The sequence below is a fragment of the Seriola dumerili genome, unplaced genomic scaffold (genome assembly GCF_002260705.1).
Source record: "Seriola dumerili isolate Sdu_G_001 unplaced genomic scaffold, Sdu_1.0 BDQW01000331.1, whole genome shotgun sequence".
Classification (NCBI taxonomy): domain Eukaryota; kingdom Metazoa; phylum Chordata; class Actinopteri; order Carangiformes; family Carangidae; genus Seriola; species Seriola dumerili.
The window spans coordinates 3,264,744-3,284,675 of record NW_019174586.1 but is presented as its reverse complement, the minus strand read 5'-3'; the positions used below and the strand labels follow the sequence as shown (position 1 = coordinate 3,284,675).

At 39.2% G+C, this 19,932-nt stretch overlaps 1 protein-coding gene across 2 annotated transcripts; it reads left to right on the top strand.

The window, feature by feature from the left end:
- Positions 1-979: 979 nt before the first annotated feature.
- gdpd2 (glycerophosphodiester phosphodiesterase domain containing 2) lies at positions 980-12,525 on the top strand. Of its 2 annotated transcripts, XM_022760434.1 has the most exons (16): positions 980-1,255; positions 3,573-3,805; positions 4,688-4,791; positions 4,954-5,047; positions 5,299-5,358; positions 5,459-5,557; positions 5,698-5,788; positions 6,603-6,748; positions 7,638-7,720; positions 8,118-8,277; positions 8,385-8,591; positions 8,680-8,828; positions 9,621-9,768; positions 9,965-10,047; positions 10,151-10,167; positions 11,382-12,525. In XM_022760434.1, the coding sequence occupies exons 2-16, from the start codon at positions 3,719-3,721 to the stop codon at positions 11,453-11,455; spliced, it is 1,602 nt and encodes a 533-aa protein (XP_022616155.1). In that variant the 5' UTR covers positions 980-1,255; positions 3,573-3,718; the 3' UTR covers positions 11,456-12,525. The 2 variants fall into 2 exon arrangements, with proteins under 2 accessions (XP_022616155.1, XP_022616156.1); XM_022760435.1 differs by lacking the exon at positions 10,151-10,167 and having other exon boundaries at positions 981-1,255.
- Positions 12,526-19,932: the final 7,407 nt, after the last annotated feature.

Sequence of the window (19,932 nt, the reverse complement as noted above, 5' to 3'; positions counted from 1 at the left end):
CATTAGCGTGTGTGGAAAGTTGCAGGAAGATGCAGTACTTTCTCCTGTACTGTGACACATCTCATTACTGTGAAATAATCATATTCTCACAGTTAAGCCAATACCAAAATTAAGATTACACAATTGAAAATATCTGACTCTCATCTTAGTGTCATGTCGGCTACAACTCCCATTGAAAATAATTTGTGTAGCCAAACATACCCTACCCATTTGGTTATCACTCATTTGAATATGGAAATTTTACTGCAGAGACTTTTATGAGCTTGATCACATACATGCTTCATACAGTATGTCTGCATTTATTATTAAGTTAATTATCAAGTTACATTGTCATTTCATGTAATTCAGTTGTAAGAGAAGAATGACTGAAGAGTCAGGTCTACACTGCTTCACAACTCAACAGTTACCTTGTTTGACAAAAGTCAAATCAGGCATTATGTTTACTATGATATCATCCCTGATAGTATCACAATACAGGCAGGGAGGACCCTCACGCACACACACAGGCAGATACAATGAAATAACTGTAATGAAATGATGACTGATGAATGAATGAATGATGACTTACAGGAAAACAAAGAGGTGACGACAGAGAATAAATCAGAGAACAGGCAGGCGACAACGATCTTTTCCCAAACAAAAGCCTCTAGCCTCTCTGTCAATGAATCACGCTGACTCGAACCTGTTTGCGCACTGTTACTCAACAGTTAGGCTGCCCAACAGGTGAGAGCAAAAATCAACCGAATATTTTGATTAAACACATTTCAATCTTGGGAGTATTAAAAAAAAAACACACATATTAAGAGCTATTTATAATTAAGCTTATTGGACCAAAGTAAAATTTGATAAGCAAGTATATTAGTGGGTAAATTTAGCTTCCATCTGGATATCATTATTATGAGGTTTCTTAAACGTGACCTCGACAAGCGGAACTTTTTTCTGTCTTTATGTTTGTCACAGAGGTGCTGTCAACGTGGCCGGTCCACAGGTTCAATTCCCCACCGGCTCTAGGTCCTACATCTACCTGAGCTGGACTCGTTGGATCCTCCCTCTGTCTGCTTGAGCTACACCGCCCCTAATCCCGCACCCATTCACGTAGGTTTATTTTTCTCTTTCAGGTCACGGACGGCTCAGTAAGTGAAAAGGATGCAAGAGACGGAGAGTTGAGGCAGACAGTGCAAAGCGGTTCTCCCAAGAAGCGTGTGTCAGCGTGAGTACGCGTGAACTGCGGACGAAGGATTTAGGGACATTTATGGTGAGTCACTTTTGGTTGGAGATTGTTTTCACTAACGATAAGCCCCTTGGTCGTGCACCTCAGCTTCGAGGACACTGCTAAGTGATTAAGTACACAATGGGTTTTGTTCCTTAGATGCAAAGGATTAAACGATTAGTGAAGAAATAGTACTTGTGGACGTGGACATCACATTTTCTGTTTGGACATTATGGCTTGAAAGCTGACAGGTTGGAGTGACATGATCTTGTGTCAGTTTAATCACATGGAAATCACTAATGTTTTCAATTAGCCTACACATCTCTTCACATCATAATTTATTGTATTGATAGAGGGCATGGTAAACTATAAAGGAAAAAGCAAGAAAGTAAGAAAAAAAATAGGAGGCAAAGAAGAGAAAAGATGCAGCCTAAGCATCCAATCCTGTAAGTGAAACAGGAATGTATCATTTAATATTAAAATATTAGTTAATTAATATACTATTAAAACTGTATAGTACTTTTCCTGATCAAGACAGCTAAAAGAAAGTATAGCATATATATATATATATATAGCACATAACACACAAGACATTTGGGTATGAAGAGATGAAGCTTGCTGAGATGGTTTTAGATATTATGTGTATTGGCCTAATTACAAATTTCTATTAAAGTGTAGAAACAAGGATTTTCACATGGTTGTTGTTAAAAGCTGTTTGTTAGTTTTTGCTTCTTGGAAACAGATTAATAATCAAAAGGGGTTTTTGGGGAAGTTGAAAACAAAGCTTGATGGCAAAATAGTTTCTGTTATAAAGGGAGGTACCAGTGGAGCAACATCATTTTTGGTCCAAGAGGAAGCTCTGCTTGAACTTATTCAATGAGAGTGAGAAATGATAGTAATCTCTTTTCGCTCCTTCCTCCATTAGTTTATCACCTCATAGACATCAATCATTTCAGAAAATGTGATTGGATATTTTTATCTCTCATCAGTTTTTATTACAGTGGTGCACCCACTACATTTTTGTGCCTCATTAGAGTTTGCACCACCAACCAGATGAAAGTGGTATATAAATGAGCAAGGTGTGTCTGTGTGTATCTTTTAATCCTCTTTATAATGTAGGTGTTTGTGCAGGTATTTTATGTAGAATTACCCAGTGTGTGAAATTATATCCTTATACTCTGAGTATAGTGTGCTAAAGTATGAGGTGGAAATTGAGAGCAGCAATTAAAGTATCATTAAATAAACAGTGATGTCTTCCAGCCAGTTATATTAGACATAAAAAGGGCACTGTTGTAAGGCTCTCAACCATAAAGAAGTATTTAATTGTTCTTTGATTGTAATTGGGACATTCCTACTTCACAGTCTTTTGTCATCCTGTCCCCCTTAGATAGTGTGGTTGCTCATATTATGGTTATTACTTAACCTCCAGCTCAGACTTGCAGCTTCCTGGTCGATGCTCAGTTTGTGCACTGAAACAAGGTGTCTTATTTTTCATGCCCGTGATATTTAGACCTGTCAATCTGTCCCAACTCGCCCCTATTAGACAATTTCCTGATTCTTTTTATGAAACACGTTACTTAATGGTTGGATTTTATTTTATAATTTAGAGTGATAGTTTAATCTTAACCTTGCTTGATCAATTGAAAACTTATGACCTTTAACTTTGCCAATTACCCTGAAGGCTTTTAGTATAGAGAGAAACTGAACAAATCAGACGACAAAAAGCTGGCAAACCCCCAAGTCAAATCAAGTAAAACAAGAAACTGCTGCATGTGTTTAACGTATTTACAAGAGAAACCCTTATTGCTCAATGTGTCATGTTGATAGGTGGCAAACGTGTGAATTTCCCCGTATTGTTTCAGTTTCAGGGGACCGAAACCTGGCACAAATAAAAAATGTCCCAACATGTTCACTAAAATCCTGCTGTGACCCTTTCCCAGACTACTGCAATGAAAATGACATGGAAATTTCTAGCAAATCTAAATCCCTATAAGCTCTGGTCATTATCCGTGTCCATAGAGTGTCGCTCACTCTGTTAGTGTTTAAACTGTTTGTTCTTCACTTACGCTCAGTTTATTTCCTCCACCCCCTCTCTGTGCGTGGATGTGCCTGTCACTGAGGCTGTTTGTGATGCAAAGGCTTGAACAGCGTGACTTCACTCTCACGCCAGTCTGTGCACTACTCTCAATACCCCATGGTGTCGGCCATTGTAAGTGCTTCCAGTGGCTGTACCCCCTTTGCACACAGACTCTACTGAGTAGGCTTTTGAGCAGGGATTGCCTTAATACCCAAAGGAACTCTCGTCCCCCCCCCTATTTGCTTTCTGTCACAGTCGTCTTTCTTTCCCCTCGTGCTCTCATAGGTTAAGGGAGGTGAATGAAATCGGGCCTCTCCTCAGTATCCAGAGAAAGCTGGGCTCCCCCCATCGTTCTTCAGGCTGCGTGTATCAGGTGTCCAGATTGCACAGAACAGGATCTGCACTTTCTACACTGTGAATGAGGGGAAGTGATGTCTCAAGAAAATAACTGTTGCAGAGTTTGCAGCAGGGGCTTGTATAGCTGCCGCTGGAGGGGCTCCAGTAAAAGTGAGAGAAAAGTGAGTATTTTTATCCATAGCTTTTTGTATATTTAAGTGAATGTAATGTAGATATATTTTTTAATGACTGTTAAGGAGTTCAGATACATCTTAGATGTTCTAATTTACCTCAGCTGTGTTCTGCATTGAACTGTGATGTGTGTGTGTGTGTGTGTGTGTGTGTGTGGTGTTTATTAAACAGTCTGTTCAACATTCCTTCATCACTTTCAGTTTTCAGGTTCCCATGTACTTGCACTGATCACTGAACCTTTACAAATGACTGTAAGCAGGGATTAACATTCCACCGGACTGAATTTAGAAATATAGAATATTGCCAACGAGCAGTTCTGCCACACGAATCCTGTGCTTTAAATGCATTTTAAATTAAAGTGGATAACTTTGTGTAGAGAAGGCTATTCACATTCTTTTAGGAAATAAAACCCCAGTAAATGAACTGATGATTAAAATGCCGAATATGCATTTGTGTGCCAAGAAAAATAAGTCAACTCACAGGCCCTAACAGGCTTGTTATGGAGTGGAACAGGATTATAAAGCGGGGGGAGGATGGTGGCAGTCTATAATTTTGCACAAAAATGAGAAACTGGAAACGAGGTGTGCTGTTTGAGTTCAACTGTCAGGGTACCATGCAAGGTGCAAAATCAACTGTGAAAAAATGTTGGAATCGTTCCATTTGTCTTCACAGATCAAATTCTCTTTGGAGTTCACACACACACATACACACACACACACACACACACACAACACACACACACACACACACACACACACACAAACTTTCACTTAAACACACAAAACATACAAAAGATCATTATCATTGCGCTCATAACCTGAATTGTGAAGACGTCCATATGAATAATAGTCCACCTGTTCTTTTTCTTTTAGCAAACATGCTGCTGGTTCTCAGTCGTCACTCTGGTCTCCCTGCTTTCTCTCTGCTGGCTGTACATTTGTCTGGTTACTTTTAACGACCGAGAGGATGTGAACTGGTCAGTGTCCACAAACATTCACACACACATGCACACACACGTCCCACATTGAATCTGGCACAAAAGCCCAGAATCCTCTCTTTTCTTTCCATTTCTTTTCTTTCTTTATTGGTGACCTCTACTCTGCTAACCTTGTGCTGCCCTCTTTTGTTCTATTATCAGGCAGGGATTCACAAAACTGAAACGATGGGTGAACTGGTTCATGGTGGTGATCATCGTCTCTGCAGTGTTAACCAGCTACTGCATCCTGCTATTGGTGAGAATACAGTGCTGATACTGTCATGTTGAATTTGAGTGGTAAGGATGGAGTGACTGCAGGATGTTAAACCTCATCGTCATGGGAGTGGTTAATTACTGGCATGGGAATGGGTAATGTAGCTAAATGAAAAAACATAAAATAGCCATTATTTAGCTTAGCTTTGTACTGTGGAAACATCAGTCTTAAGCCACAGAATAAGAGGTCATTGCTGCAATTCCATGTTCTATAATTGACGCCATTCATTTCAGCTTTTTGCACTGCTCCAAGTTGCCTTAGGAGAACAACTCGACTTACACTGGCTGCACAAGGTATCGTAAACATTCATCTGACCAGCTTTTTTCCAAATATACATAACTTATTTAAGTTATTCAAATTGCTGATTGTCATATTTGCTTTTTCTCTGCACAGATCTTCCTGTTTTTCGGTGTGACGTTCATTGCTTTCGGGGTCACAGGAATTAGCCTCCAGTGGCCACAAGAATGGCCAACTGTTCCTCTTTCACTCCAGGTACAGTCAGGACCTCTTGTCGAGGACTGAGATCTGTGGGTGGGGATGGTAATGATGGTGTAAATGTATTTTTAAATGGCTCTAAGCTCAGCTGCGTCCATCATGTGTTTTTGATGCGCCCTGTGTCGGCCTCTTGGCAGGCCACAGCGCCTTTCCTGCAGTTTGGCATCGTTGGAGCCTTGACGCTGCTGAGTCCGTTTGTCTTCCAGGGCTTCCACACCGCCAAAAATGGTATGTGTCAGACATCATTTCAGAGTACACATAGCCATGACTCACAAGCCATTACATTATAAACCTTTTACCAGACATAAACATGATCACTGCTTTCCAATAACATTGCACTCGTTAATTGTGACAATGAGGTTCATTTGGCTTTGACCAGGAAACGGCTAGAAACCAAGATAGCACCGTAGGTGAAAGGATAGAGTGAATAAAGATATAATAAATTAAGAAAGATTGAAATGTTAATAAGATAAGAAAGTAAGACTTCACAGTTGGTATCACTTTTAATTCTGAGTTTTGTGTTATGCAGAATGTATTACGGTAATATGTTGTTGATTAGTAACATAACAGTATGAAGATGGACTACCGCTGGTTCTCAGTAATTGCCGTCATGTATCATGGCCTAAAGGCTTTTTTCTTTACCATTTAATAAGGAAGTGATTTATGACTGGGATGTGGAATATACACATGCAGCTAAACACATGTACGGAAAAGCAGCATAGTTGTGGTATAAGAGCCCCTATGCCCTTATCCAATGATCTTAATCACACATAACTTTTTATTTTCATGAAACTCAGCAAGCGAATCCCAAAGAGTAGTTTAAAGAATGACTAGGAACACAGATATTCACGTGTGACTGCCTGCAAGGGAAAGGCGTACAAACAGGACACAAGTATTTAAAAGGCGGGATATTTATGTGACCACCACTGTATAAATAATACTCATTATTTACTCACGCTACTGCACAGGTCCTTTGTTCAAACTCACAACATGCAAACAGCTACAGGGGATTGTTTCATCATTTGACTTTTGTTCTCCACAGTGTCTAAGGTCCTTATCGCTGTGGCCTTTGTAGCGGTTTCAGCAGCCATCTTCCTGTGTCCCCTGTTCATCCAGTCCCCTTGTCTGATAGAGTTGAATGAATTACCGGAAAAACCAAAGCTCTTTGGCCACAGAGGCGCACCGATGGTGAGCATCCTGTTTTACGTGACAACACCCTTAAGATACACATGGTCCATCTTTCCCAGGGTTGGTAGATGTTAGTAGACCTTTGGAAAGAGCCGTCATGGTGGAGTTATAGCACTTATGATTTAGGCTTGCAGTTTATTTTGTCGAAGGAGGGTGGATTAATGATAATTTGAAGGGATAATTAGACATTTTGAGAATTATGTTGTTCAAAGAAAATTGTCATGAAATTGTCTGATCTATAACCCACTATGGAAACACTATTTTTCATTGTTACAATTATGTTTTTGACATATTAATTCAAGCTTTAGAGAATTTTTCTATTGTAGATTCACACTAGTTGCTTTCCCCTGCTTTCAGTCTTTATGCTAAGATAAGCGTCTCCTGGCGGTAGATTATATTTTATGGAGATTTATCAATCTCATAAAATTCTTGGCAAGAAAGCCAGTAATTGTGTCTCTCTAAATGTCAAACTATCTCTGTAATTTGTAAACCACCCAGAGAGAAAAACCGACTGCTACAATCCATGCAAATAGCATTATCTCCTGTCATTCAGAGCAAGTCATACAATATATTGTATTATGTTCTGTTCACTGATGTGCAATGTTGACATTTTCATGTGTACACATCACAGCGAATGCTCTACCCCTGGCTCAGGTGTGAACAAATGTCCAGTCATGTGAGGGCCCCATATGCCGTGCTGCTCTGTCCTTGTTAGTTTGCTTTGCTCCTGGGTCACCAATAAGCTCAATTTAACACATTGTATGGGGTTGTGTGTGTGTGTGTGTGTGTGTGTGTGTGTGTGTGTGTGTGTGCGTTCACACAGCTTTAGGGTAGTTTGAGAGTTCAAGCACATGAGTGTGTCTCACCCATCTGTCCTCACTGTGTTCAGCTGGCTCCAGAGAACACCATGATGTCATTCAACAGGAGCATCGCGTGCGGCGTGAAAGCCTTTGAGACGGATGTACAGCTCAGGTACGGTGAAAATGGCTTCATCTTCATCAAATGCTTTTTAGCAGCTGAGGATAACAGCATTTTGAAGTAGTACACATGATTTCTATAGCCCCATAGCACCATCTGACCGTTTGCTAAGCCCCACCAGAATTACTTACTCTGGCTACACCTGTCAAGCTTTCCTTTCTTGCACAACACATATGCAAAGGTAACGATGGCAGAGAAACCATGTGTCTTCGATTTCAGACATAGGTAGATAAAAGCAGGCTTCTCTAATTCTAAATAGCGACTGCAGCTTTTTCTCTAAGAAATTAAATAAATCACAAAGGTCAATAAGTAAATAAATGACTGAATATAATTTTAAATTTGGATTGTTTTGTCTTCACAGATGCTAATTTTCACTGTTTCTCCAATCTAGTAAAGACAGAGTTCCCTTCTTGATGCACGACAATGTGTCTGAGTTTTTGTCGAGAACGACAAATGTTAAAGAAAAGTTTCCCGACAAACGCTTCACCTACAGCGCCAACCTCACCTGGGAGGAGTTACAGAGTCTGAATGCAGGTGAATGGTTCCTAAAGGTGAGGGCTGTGCTTTGATGCACGCTAGTCTACACACTTGCTCATAAAGATTTATGTAGTGTCATTAAACATGCTTCAGTTAAAGAAACTATTTTTGGACTTTGCAGACAGATCCTTTCCGTTCAGTGTCCCAGCTCTCAGAGGAGGAGAAGAAAACGGCTAGAAATCAGACTATACCCTCCTTACTTCAGCTCCTCAACCTCGCCAAGCAGCACAACATCTCAGTCATATTTGACCTATATAGTCCCGACCAGGAAAGTGACACAAACGACACAGTCAGCACCATCTTGCGTTCTGGCATTGACCCAAGTCTGGTGAGTCTAATGCTAATGGATTTAGTTGGATTGATACATTTCATGATATGGCACATTTTGTTAAAGTTTTGTATTTTCCGTTTTATAGATCCTCTGGCTTCCTCCAGCAGAAAGAGAAAGTGTAAACTTGACTGCTCCAGGTTTCATCCAGGTCTATAACAATGAGGAGGAAATGATTAAGAAAGGAGGAGACCACCTGAATGTGAAATACAACAAGATGAGTACAGAAAAAATCAGGTAAAAACATTAATATGAAAGAATTACACCATATTATCTATGTGGTGGTGCTAGGGGGCATGCACAGTGTTGTGTGTATAGCATGCTGAGACACAGTGCTGGCACTGAACATAGATACACAGGATCGGCCTCCAGGGAATGTGATTCAAATAATGTCCCAACCCCTTAGTGTTATTAAATGGATGAACAAACTAATCATAAAAAAAACGTACTAGCAGTGTAGCAACATGTTTGGAATAACTGCTAAATGAACTAACTGTACATGGACTGCTGTCTTTGCTTTATGATACCGTCTTTCTACATGTTTATCATTAGGAAGCACAAATTAACTCTGTTTACACATAAAGATATGTGTATGCATTTGTTCACATGGAAATGGTGTGCAGTATAAATACGATCAGGGTTCATGATGCTGTGCATTTGTATGTGTCTGTTCTTATCACTGTCTATTTATGTGTGCATGCAGACAAACTCTTTATTTTTTGTATGATTCATGTTATTGATTTTAGTATTTAAACAAATGCAAAAATGATCTAATAATAGATTAAAAATAAGAAAAGCCATAGCATAGAACATGCATTTACATGCACATATGCATACAAACTTACGGTACATGCACCCACTTACATACATATACACACAGGTAGATACATACCTGCACATATATTTACTGTCCTGCTCTTCCACAGATTTCAGTTTTCCAATTTTTATATACTACTTCTCTCCTCATTTACTTGCAGTATAACCTATACGAAGTTCTACATTCTCTTTCATTGTGTCTGTATCTGGCAGAAACCTACGCAGTAAGAATATTACAGTTAACCTGTGGGTGGTTAATGAGCGTTGGCTGTTTTCTCTGCTGTGGTGTGCAGGGGCCAGCTCTGTTACCACCAACTCCTGCCACCTGCTAAAAGACATGGACAGCCCTGACTGGATCATGGTGAGAAATACATGCAGCTGTACACACAGTGTCTCATGTTTTACTTCTACTGTCTGTTCACTTTATTATCATGAAAACACTCAATACCAGTCAATCAAGCATTTGTTTTGGAGCCAACAAGTTTGTGCAAGTGTTTTCCAGAGTATGTGACACACCTTGAACATGTCATGCCTATGGGCATGTTACTGTGTTTCAGGGACAAAATAAATACATATTAATATGGATTGCAGTGGACGTTTTATCTTTTCTTATAATGGCCGCGCTCTACATCTTTCAGAGGTAAGTTGAGCAAATGTTTGCTGTACATGTTTGTGTCTGCATAAAAATGTCCATGAAAGTGAATAGACTGACTCATCAACCTCACTGTTTCTTCCTCACACAGTTTGTGTCACAAAGGAGGTATAGTAAGTTTAGATTTTAAAATGTTAAGATTAGGGCTGCAACTAAACTACTTCTTTAGTCATTATTCTGCAGCTTATTTTCACAATGAATCGATTAATCATTAAGTCCTTAAAATGTTTATCAATATTTCCAAAAGCCTGAGGTGATAACCTCAGATTTGCAATCCAAAGCCCAAACATTATCCATTCACTATCATGTAAAATAAGATTTTAAAAAAAGCAACCTGGAAAAAGAGAATGTTTGGCCTTTTTGCTTGAGAAAGGACTTAATTGATTCTGAAAATAGCTGCAGATTAATTTTCTGTTGATCGACTAACCTATTAACAGAATAACTGCTTCAGTTCTACTGACTGTATTGGCAATAATGACACTAAAAAAGATTAGCTACCGGTATTACATGATTCAAATTTGGGTGTTGCACACAGCACTCCAGGTAACAGCTGATATTTTGATTAAAGTGGGTTCCTATCTATCTTCTTCTAATCTGAATATAGGTTGCTAATAATACTTTTCAAAATGGTGATATTAATCCAAGCTTATTTGGGGTTTAATGAATAACTGTATAACATAACTACAATGACAAAATTATTGCTGGAAATAGAAATACAAGCCTGTACACTTTATTGATAAAAAATAACTTTTTAGAGACTGTTATAATGCGAATGAACATCAAGTAACCTTTTGGTACCACTTTCCAATAAATCACTGTTTACAAGAGGTTTATAAATTGTAATTAATGTATTCAATTATTAAATAAATTCATAAATTATTTACTAAATTGATCAGTAAGGCCATCAATAAAAACAGATTTGGGGTTGCCACGTTGTAAAAAACGTTTGACCACTTACTTGGATTTAATTTTTAAAATCTTTTTAACATTTAAAACTTCAGACTTAATGAATTAAAAATCATTTATTAATAACTTATCTGCATGGTTCTGTAGGTGAAAAACATATAAAAAATGTATTGATGGATTAGCAACATTAAATTATCATCATTACAAAATAGAAAGGATAAGTACCAGCTAAAGATTTTTTCACAACCTGACAGCCCAGTCTATAATCATTAGGAAATAATTTATTTACTATAACAAAATACTTGATTACAGCTTATAAAACTATTATAAATGGTGCCTCATTAGAAAGTGGTACCATCTCTTTTACTGAAGTGGGTCCCTTCATTTGTTTTCTTAACTTTTTTGACTCCAAACAGGAACAGAGAGGCAAAGAAACAATACTTCAGCCTGGAACGAGAAAGAACTGTCTCCCTTCTTACCCACTGGGTAGGTTGACTGAGTCCAGCTGCAGATGTTTCAGCCCCAAAACGACATACATCCTTGTTTGCACTACAAGAATGCTTTGGACTTGAACCAGGAAGAAAGCAAGTCAATGTGAATTTCCATGCACTGTATTGCAAAGCCATGAAAGTTGTTTTTTTAACAGAAATTTGAAGATGTGAATCAAATTTTGGCAATATACCACTAAATGGCTGTTTTAGTGTTTTGTTTCCGTTTAAGTCTGCTAACTGGGTTTATCGTTCACAGGGTTTTGGTCTTTGTTCTGTTGCTACTGAAAATATGAAGCTTTTCTCTGATTGTATCATTGCAATCTGCAATGTAGATCTTTGTTGTCACTGTTTTTTTTCTGTTGTTGCTGTTTCGATTTGTTTCAGAACTCTTTTATGACGTCACTGCTGCAGGAAAGATGTGCCTTGTATATTTAACCCTCTACTGTATGAACTACCGGTACATTTTGTTTGTTTGTTTTGTTTGGGAAGATCGGAGACCCAGGCTTACTCCATATCATTCAGGTCTACGTAAGTTGATTATTGGCAATTATGTTAGGATGTATGTTATGTTATGAAATTTTAACTACTAAAATGCAATATCAACTATGTGGGACTCTCTTCCCTCAATCTTGGAACCCTGGTCTAGAGGAGGGATCCTGTGTTAAATTCTCCTTTTAGGACCTACATTGTTTGAGTGTTTACTGTGCTCCTTTGTTTTAAAGTTGTGTTTTATTAAAGTGCTTCCATTTTTCTATATTTCTACGTAATTACCACACAGAAAACTAGGACAGAAAGTACTGTAATTAGTCTTATTTTTATTATCAGTGGGTCTGACAATTATTTTCTTTAGTAATCGATTTGATTGTTTTATGCAGTGGTTCTCTAAGTGGGGTCTGGTGACCCCCAGATGTCCCCCCAGGGGGCTACTGGGGGTTCTCAACAAAAAGGAGAATCATTTATTTCACTATAGCCTATATTTCCATCCATATAACACAATGATGGAATGTATGAATTTGGTCATGGGTTTCAAGCACTTTCTGTAATAAAACATCTAAAAGCAAAAATCTTATCAGATGGGGGTCTATGATTTAATTTGTGTTAATTTAGGGGTCCTTAGTGTGAAAAGTGAGAGTCACTGGTTCAGTGTATAAAATGTCTGAAAATAGTGAAAATGCCCATCATTATTCTGTGAAACGAGAATTTGCTATTATAGAGAACGAGGGAAAGAAGAAAATATTTGAGAAGCTAGTACCAGTTAATTATTGGCAGTTTTGCTTGAGGGGAAAGAGTGTATTAACAGTTAACTTTCTCTACTAATGAAGAAATTATTTCAGCTAGAGTCAGATGAAATAATGCAGCCTGAGATAAAAAAAAATCCTCTTTTCTATCCACACATCTTTTTTCCTTGTCATACACTACCCACAATGCAACTGATTCGGCGACAGTTGGGGCAGCAGGTGTGTTATGCTAGTAGCGGCTAAATGTAGCCTCGAGCCTCGCTTGCCTAAGGCAGAGCTGGGAAGTGGATTACAGAGCTCTGGTAAGCCCTCTTCTTTTTAACTCCACACGCCAGATTAATTTTTTTCATTTCAAAACTTTTAGTCTTCAGCCCCAACTGACACTGACTCACCAGAGGTAGTTTATATATCAGACCTCGAACAGCTCCCTCTGGAGCCGCGAAAGACTTTCTACAACTTCCCCCCACATACACACTCAGCAACGTTAGCTATTTCCTCAAGAGCTGTAAACTGACTGGTGTGTAAAACCCTTTAAATTGTGATTTTCTAGCACCAACTCAACGCACCACTAGATGGCACACAATGCATAAAAAAGAAAAAAAAAGGCGACTACGAGCTGATCAGAAGAAAATTTGACCATGGACGACATACAGCATCGCTAAGCGCCTTATGACAACAGATGATGGCCTCCAACATAATACTGTAAGATAACTGCAGGTGGCATAGTTTAAATGTGTTGACGTTGGTATTACAGTCGCCTGATAAGGCTGCGCCAAGGGCTCGTTGAAGGCGAGGCATGTGTGCGTGTGTGTGAGGGGAAGAGGAGAGGGAGGAGGAGGAGGAGGAGGAGGAGGAGGAACATGTCACGCTTCGGGGTCGTTTCGCCCAAAACTTGTGGAAAGTTGACATGAAGTAAACAATCTCCTCTTGTCACAGCTGAACCTCAGTGTGTGGGTGTGGATCACTGCTGACTGCAGTAACAGTTCAGACAGACGGGGAGTGTCCACCGACTGGATTCAAAACTCCACATCCCACTTGTTTGTGAAGAAGGAGCTACAGTTGTGGTTGTGTAATTATCCGGGGCTAGTGCTGTAATTATTTTCTTCCAAAAAAAAGAAACTCCCCCAAAACGGTAATTTACATGACTTTTCGAGTTGGCCACAGCATGGTTCATAAATATGGTAAGTACCGTTAAATGTAACGTTATGTCTTCAGCTCCCTAACGTGTCAAAGTTTTAGAGTAAACCTCCGCTAAAGTTAAATTTTTAGGTTAATGCCAGCTCATTACTACATTAGATTACTTGCACAGCTTTTCACTGGCCCACTAACCTCAGTTATAATCCCCCGAGAACCACGTTTTTTTTTGTTTTGTTTTTTTTTTTTTTTGTCCTTAGGGGATGAAAAAAGATAAAATGTTGTGAGTGGAAATTGTGCAACTTCCGGGCAGCAGTGTACTGTTTTTGAGTTTTTCTTTTTCTCGACCAAAATGTTCAAGAACAGATAGGAAACTGAAGTAGTAGATTTACCTCCGTGATGTGCATCATCTCTCTGCTGTGTTCCTCACCACCCACCGGGTTCAACAACCAGCTGCACAGTCCTGTTGCAAGAAAAAAATACCTTTAATGTGCTGTACAGGAGAATGTAACAGCAGTGCTGCATTTGGCTACAAGACAAATACAAATCATTACTATTATATGATGTGTAGAGAGTCATGCATTTATACTAACCGTGTGTCCATAACACTAAAAATAAAGCTGAAACTTTTTTTACCTACTTAACATATACTTTTTTATTTTTATGTGAGCTGCATTTGATTATTTATTGCTATTCTCTCTAAATTTTAGGGATATATGATGTATCAATTAGTGTCTTGGTTCCAGCTCCTTAAATGTGATTTTCTTTTTTATCTTAGTATCTTATTGTAATAAATTAAGTATATCATTGGGTTTTAAAACAAGAAAAGATATTTAAAGGGCTCTGGGAACGAACTTTCTTGGTATTTTCTCCTGTTTGCTGACATTTTATAGACTACAGAAATGACTCATGTAGAAAATATTCTGTAGTTTAATCATTAAGAAAAGTAATCAATAGTTGAGGTCCTAACATATCAAAAGAGATGTTTTTATCATATTATCATATTTTGTTGCTGTTTTGGGTGCTTTTTAAGAGCAATATAAAAATATTATAATATAACAACATTTTATGAATAATATATGATTACATTCACTCATTTGTCAGACACCTTTATCAAAAGTGAATTAGTGAGGGACATCACTAAAGCTTCTATCAATATTAATAAGAGTCTGTTGCTGGTGTCCTGAGACATGTCTTTATTTTGTGAGGCAGACACAGAGCGGGCAGTGGGGCTGCTCAGACAGTACCAGGCCAATCTGACCAGTCCGGAGGAGCAGGCCTTGAAGACCAGCGTGGGTAAAGTGTCTGCCATCTTGGGAAGCCAGCTGTTCCAAGCCCTTCTTGGTAAGAAAAACACTGTAAAACTGCTTGTTTTGGAGTCTTTCAAAACTCGGCCCTCCAGCTTAAGTTGCATCAAAGTTTTCTCAGGGTGAACTTTCTAAATAACTTTTCCTGCTCACACCCCTTTCATTTTGAGTAAGGGAGATGTTTTTTGGTTCTGTTATTGTGTGATTGGCTGCAGGCAGACGCAGGATGTAGACAGAGTCAGGTTGTATTAATTTGTGTGGGAAGTTAACTGAGTCTAAATGTTTCCCAATTAGGTCTTATGAAAGAGGCCTTTCAGTTTGACTCACAAAGGTTTGCTGTATAACCCCCTCTGTAACATAGTCAGATTGTAATAAAATCCCAATAAAGCCACACACAACACAGTCTATCTATAGACTGAGTTTTTATAAGCTCAGACATGTCACACTGTGAAACTACAATTCTTCTCTTGCCTTTGACAAAATGGCCTCTTTTGTACATTATACCTCATGACAACACAACATTGCTCATATAAACTGAAACAGCTGATTCACCACTACCAGAAAGCAATAGTAATCTACTGAAGCTGCTGCTGACTAAACTGATATTACTAATCCTGCAGTGTGCATAGTTTCTACTGCAACTCATCTGAAGAGTCTCTGTTAGTCATTGTAACCTGCTCCACCCTCCACCCTTTGGTGTTTTGGAAAAGAGCTCAGGGAAGGCAGTGTGAACCTTAACCTCAGCTCCTTTTAAAGCAGATAAAGAACATTACTTCAGTTTAATCAATGGTTGAGTGGTCCTTCTAATTACCACAGCCATGTTATAATGATGCTTGCCCTTGGGTCTGCTGTTGCTACTGCTGACCTACTGCTGCTTCACAGCTGGGGATCTGAGGGGGGAAGGGCTGCTCTGGCAGCAGTTGAAGAAATACAGTATGGTTGTTTTTTTAGTAGTGATGTATGCTGAAAGGAGTTTTCTTCTTGTCAAAAGTCAACTATAGAACATCAGAATAAGAGGTGGTCGGGACCTATTTTAAGATCATATGTGTCTTAACAGGCCAACAAATCTGCCCCATTTTAAAAGCTCCTTCAAATGTAGCCGTCTTTTGCCTGATCATGAGGACATGACTAGTGCATCCTTTTGGGCCTTTTGTTGTAATCCACTGCTCTCCAGTTGGTTACTGGTGTGTTCAGGCAATTCTCATCTACATGTCAAGTCAATTATCTTTAATCAGGTTTCTGATTACCAATAATTGCCTGTAAACTCTGGTGTTACTGGACCAGTTTACCACTCGTACCACGTACTAACCTTTTAATAACCTCAAAGTGGTTAATGTTGGCACGTGCAGTCCTCCAAAGGCTACACACAAAGGCTGTGTCTATTATAGAAGGCTGGCCTCAGTTTGGCACATACTGTAGCTGCTGTGTTAATAAAGGACACTTCAGCAGGACAGATGGTTGTGATCACAGTCTTAAATCCAGGCCTTCAGGTTGAAGGATCTTCCTGCTCATTGTGCTCCCATGCTGCTATTCCAAATCAAGAACATTTGAGTGAAGTGTTATTGTTTTGTTGCTTAAATTGGTGATTGTTTCCCTCATAGTAAATGGCATCATTGATAAACCACATTTTTATCAACACTACACATACTATGACACACAGTGCAACACAAATCACTGTTCTGAAATTAGGTTTTCTGTAGACACAGATGTAGTTTTGAGTGTCCAAAGATGTTTTTAGCCATGCTAGCAGAGTTTGTGGCTCTAGGAATGACAAGTTCAGTCAATCCGCTACTTGGGTTCAGACTGAAATATCTCAACAACTCGCACAAAATTGTCTGAGTACATTCATGGTCCCTAGAGGATGAATGCTACAGACCTTGGTTATCCCCTCACTTTTCCTTTCACGGCATCTGCAGGTTGAATAACTTTGTTGATCCTCTGACGTTTGACGTAGTGTCATCATGAGGCCAAGCTTTATTTGTCCAATACTTTGGTTTTTGGCCATATACCTGCAAAATCAATTACATTCCCATCAACCTTAGCTGTGCTTTGTGTTTAGTGCCAAATAGTAATTGTTAGTGTGCTAGCATGCTAAACTCAGATGATGAGGACATGATAAACATTACACATGGACCTGTTTAACATCAGCACGCTAGCATTGTCATTGTGAGCGTGCTGATGTTAGTCTTTAACTCAGTACAACCTCACAGAGCTGCTAGCATGACTGTAGACTCTCAGTCTTTATAAACTGACCTGTTGACTCACTGTATTAGTCAGCTTAAAGCTACAGTTTAACAAAGAAGTATCTTTATATAACATCTTTATACCCACCATTTGTACGAGTTTAATCAGTATTTTCACCTTGACCAAGGTTTCATTCTAAGTGTAATTAAATATTAAACTTGCTAAAATGTCCTTGAGCAATGCACTGGTTTCCGTCTAGCTCTGAGGGGACTTACATTTTTGTCTTTCTCTGACAGGGGCAAAGCCATAAAAACACTCAAGCATCATCCATTTCTTACAGTATTGGAACTATTTTGGATTATGTTGAGACAACTTTTTATTAGACTTTTGCAATAAGTTAGTCATGTTCCTCTGCAGAGCACATGAATTGTTTATAAAGGTGTCTGTATATCTGTATAATAGCTCAATGCTGAACACATTTTTGATCTAGTAACTATTACTAAAGTAATATACATTGTTATTTGTTTAAGTGAGGGAGACTCAGAGAGGATTATCTTTCCAAATCGGGATTCCAAACATTCCTCACAAAGAATGTTCAATCAGGGTCGAGCCTGAAGCAGACAGGAAAATAAAGTGCTCTTGGCTGCCATTGCCAAGCCTATTCCTCAACTGTCCTGGCTTTCTGGATCATCTATGCAGTGTGTGAGGGTAGAAGAAGAGGAAAAAGAGGAAGAAAAAAGAGGCCTACGGTTGATGCTTGTCAGGTGCGGGGCTGACGAGGCTCCACCCTCCATTCAACATGTGGTTCTCATCAGAAAAAGCAGAGTGGAGGAGAAGCCGGTTCACAGCACTAATAGGAATACAGTGCAGTGTAAACATTACTCATCCTCTTATCCTCTCCTGTTTTGTTTGCCTTGCAAGCTTTGTGCCATATGAACTGGTTCTGTTTTGAACTATTTTGTCACTGTGGTGGTGGGCTGAGAAGTGGAGAGGTTTATGAGCAGGATTAGGGTTAGGGTTATTGGTGACTATGTTTTAAACAATTGGTCATCAGGTGAGAATTTACAAAAACTAGAAAGTTTTATGATTGAAAAACTGCTGTTCAAACAATTTGGAGACAGCAATCTTCCAACATTACAGTACAGTATTTGTCTTTGAGAGATCTCTGTAACTTTGATGCACTGTGGGAAGTAAAGAGTTGTTTGATGCAGTGTGGGAAGGTTTTGTACTGGCCACTTGATTGGATGTCTGCATGGTTGCACAGTCACGAACAAAGGTTGCCTTAACTGTGCATCCACCCTTTTGTTCCAGTGTACAAATATGCAGTGGGGGGCATGGGGGGGCTCACAGCGAGTGGGGTCACACATACAGACAAACACATGTTAAATTACAGAGGACCATAAATGCCTGGGGAATATTTTATTGAGGCAGTGACAAGGGGGTGAATTGTTTGCCCTGCCTTGAAATTGTGGTCTATTTTTCAGTGAATGCGTTATTCTAGTGAGCTGTGGGTTGCTCATCACCATGTAAAGAACCAGAGGGTCATTTGTTTTTCTATATGATTCACCCCGGCAGGCAATACAAAGATGACTCCAGTCCAATTGAATAGGTACATGACAAATAGAGGAAGCCTATAACACACACAAACAGACTGATCCTGCATGCAGAGTCTTTGTAGGACTGGGAGAAGGTGCAGGAAAGCCCCCTATGACTGTGACAAAAAGGCTCAGTGCTCCGACCAGGCGGTCCCAAAATAGTGCCAACATCAAAAAGAGATCTGGGAGTAAGTCCTGTGAAAGCGACTTCTGGCTTGGAATATGTATTTTGTTCCATGGCCAGGAATTTATGTGGTCTGCGAGGTTTGGAACAGTTCAGAGACTTTTTTTGGAAAGTCACAGATGTAAAAAAAAAACTAAAAAAACAACAACTCTGTACTTTGTGTTACTGTGAATCCTGATCTTAAAACACTTTAAGACCTGATTGAGCACTTTTCTCTGTCTTGTTACTTCTGCCAGGAATAGATGAACGATGTAATTAGAAGTGTTAGTTGTGTGAAAGCAAGCCAGGTGTCTGAGATGCAGCTGAAGAGCAGATCCTGCACGACTTAACAGACACAACAATTTCAAGATTTATTTGAAGCAGAACTGATCATTTTATATGAACAATGGGACAAATGAGTGAAAAGTGTACGTGAAAGTTGTCACCCGCTTCTTCTTTTCTCCCCAGTGCTACATGGCTTTTTAGCTTCTTTCAGCTCATTGTTTTGGTTTTACAGCCCACAACTTTCCTTTCTCATAAACCCCGTTTGCAGCTACAGTGGCTGGCGAGCTCTGATAAACCCGCTAAACACTTCCTGCCAAGCACCAAATGACAGACAGACAATTTAGTGACCAGCTGGTGAACTCTGTGAATTTAGCAGCTTGAGATATTTTCCCAAACCAGAGCTAAAAGAAAAGTGAATATTGGACAAACATTTGTCAAGTGGGCAGAAGCACAACTCCAAATTAATGCTAATGTTTCTCCTTGTTTGCTTGATGTGTAAATAGGCAAACTGCTTCCAAACACAACTTTATAAGATGTTAATTTAATGTCTTTGCAGCATGCTCTGCTAAT

What these genes read in the sequence shown, in the direction of transcription:
- gdpd2 (XM_022760434.1), top strand. Translation starts at nt 3,719, where the DNA reads ATGTCTCAAGAAAATAACTGTTGCAGAGTTTGCAGCAGGGGCTTGTAT. An exon ending in CTTCCACACCGCCAAAAATG is followed by an intron (nt 5,789 to 6,602) that starts GTATGTGTCAGA and finishes TGTTCTCCACAG; the next exon opens with TGTCTAAGGTCCTTATCGCT. An exon ending in GAGACGGATGTACAGCTCAG is followed by an intron (nt 7,721 to 8,117) that starts GTACGGTGAAAA and finishes TCTCCAATCTAG; the next exon opens with TAAAGACAGAGTTCCCTTCT.